The sequence below is a fragment of the Myotis lucifugus genome, unplaced genomic scaffold (genome assembly GCF_000147115.1).
Source record: "Myotis lucifugus unplaced genomic scaffold, Myoluc2.0 scaffold_145, whole genome shotgun sequence".
Classification (NCBI taxonomy): Eukaryota; Metazoa; Chordata; class Mammalia; order Chiroptera; family Vespertilionidae; genus Myotis; species Myotis lucifugus.
Window position 1 is genome coordinate 1737334 of NW_005871193.1, and position 2118 is coordinate 1739451.

The 2118-nt window shown below is 59.9% G+C and overlaps 1 protein-coding gene across 1 annotated transcript in view; it reads left to right on the forward strand.

Moving 5' to 3' along the window:
- Positions 1–883: 883 nt before the first annotated feature.
- Positions 884–2118, forward strand: part of IKBKE (inhibitor of nuclear factor kappa B kinase subunit epsilon) — a 20510-nt gene continuing 19275 nt past the window's right edge. The window contains 3 exon segments of the mRNA XM_023758995.1: positions 884–953; positions 1248–1365; positions 1855–2086. Coding sequence (XP_023614763.1) covers positions 919–953; positions 1248–1365; positions 1855–2086 — 385 coding nt within the window. The 5' untranslated portion in view covers positions 884–918.

Sequence of the window (2118 nt, forward strand, 5' to 3'; positions counted from 1 at the left end):
AAAATGCAAACAACGAATTCCTTTTCTTTAAGCCAGAAATTGCCCCCCGGACCTCATGAAGTGGCCCTCTGGCCCAAAAAATTTACATTTTCAAATTTTTCCAATAAAAAAAAATGGCAGAGAGCCGGCTCAAAGCCCAGTTCCCAGAGGGTGACAGCGGGGTTGAGAAACCTGTGAGTCAGAAGAAGAAGCCTTTCTATTCCGGCTTCTTCTGAGGCCCTTCTCCCAGTCGTGCGCAGCGACCTGCCCCCACTGCTGCTCGGAGGCCGGAGTGGAGCTCCTCAGGCTGCACTCGAGCTCATTGCTTTAGAGCAGTGGTTCTCAACCTTCTGGCTCTTTAAATACAGTTCCCCCGTTGTGACCCAACCATAAAATTATTTTCATTGCTACTTCATAACTGTAATGTTGCTACTGTTATGAATCGTCATGTAAATTTCTGATATGCAGGATGGTCTTAGGCGACCCCTGTGAAAGGGTCGTTCGACCGCCAAAGGGGTCGCGCCCCCCAGGTTGAGAACCGCTGATTTAGAGGAACTGGCTTTTGGAGAGAAGAGGATGGAAGCAAAGATGGGGAACAAAGTTAGAGAGGGTTTCAGATCCTCCCCAGGGCTCCTGATGATCTCCTGCCTCCTCCACCCCCCCCCCCCCACACACACACACACACGCGGGCCCGCACACACGCACACGCCCTCTCACGCGCACACCCACTCTGCAGCTGGTCCTCTTGACCCGGCCCTGCTGGCCGCCTGGAGCCGCCAGCCGTTAGCTCACCAGGAAGTGGACTCAGGCGAGTGGGCGGGGCGGGGCTCCGGGCTCGTGTTGCAATCCTGGAGATTTCTGGTGGTGTGGTTGCCACTGCCTGACCTGGGGCTCTTCCTTCTAGCACATTTCTGCTTCCTGGGACAGTCCCAGGCCTGGATGCCAAAGCCCAGAATTCTCGGTCCCTGGGAGAGGTGACAGAGAAAAGGGTTTGTCTCTGCAGAATGGCGGTTTGGGAAGGGGGTGTGGGGGCAGGGGACAGGTGGGATGCCCTGGGGTGGGACGGGCTTGGGCTGTGGGTGAGGGCCTGGTGGCTGTGCTTGCTTTTGGAGAAGTGACTTCCCCTCTCTGTGCTGCATACCTCCCCTGCCCCCTCGCCTCTGGGAACAGGGCCCTTCATGGGATGATCTCGGGCTCAGCTACCGGCCAGGCCCCCGTGTTCATCCCAGGTCAGTGATGGAATCCCGGACTCTTGAATGTTCTCCTAGGCAGAAGGTGGCCGGCAGCCGAGGGCAGGAGATGCAGAGCACAGCCAATTACCTGTGGCACACGGACGACCTGCTGGGCCAGGGGGCCACTGCCAGTGTGTACAAGGCTCGGAACAAGGTAGGGCCCAGCCCTGGCCCCGTGGCCCCCTCTGGCCCAGCCAACCCTCGTGGGCAGCCAGGCGGTGTGTGGCTGGGCAGAGGCCTCTGGACTTGGCCTTGCACACTCTGGGGTCAGGGACACTGGGGGTTTGGGCAGAAGTGTGGGAGCTGCGGCGGGTTCCTCGGCCTGGTCCCTCCGTTAGGCGGTTTGGAACTGGGGCGAGTGATGGGAACACAAAGCTGACACCGGGGAGGTGACAGCAAATGTAGGAACAGCAGGGTGTCCGGTGTGCTGAGCCCCTGTCACCTCTCAGTACTGGGATGGCTGGGTACCCTCTGAGCGCGGGAAGGAGCTGGGGGAGCCCATCCCCATCCGGGCTGTCGTGGCTCATGTCTGGTGTTAGGCTGCCCGACGAGGCTGAAGGAGGAGGCTTGGGGTGAGGGTGCTCCCCAGACAATGGACTGTCCCCGCCAGAGCCCCTAGCAGCCCCCTCTGTCCCGATGGCAGAAATCCGGGGAGCTGGTTGCTGTGAAGGTCTTCAACGCCGCCAGCTACCTGCGGCCCCGAGAGGTGCAGGTGAGGGAGTTCGAGGTCCTGCGGAAGCTGAATCACCAGAACATCGTCAAGCTCTTCGCGGTGGAGGAGACGGTGGGTGCAGTGCCCGGGCAGAGGACGGTCTTGACTTTGACCTTCGCAGGCTGGGAAGAGTCGGGTCACACGCTAATAGAGGCTTGGTCACGTGCTCAGCAGCAGGGCAGCCAGAGCAGCAAC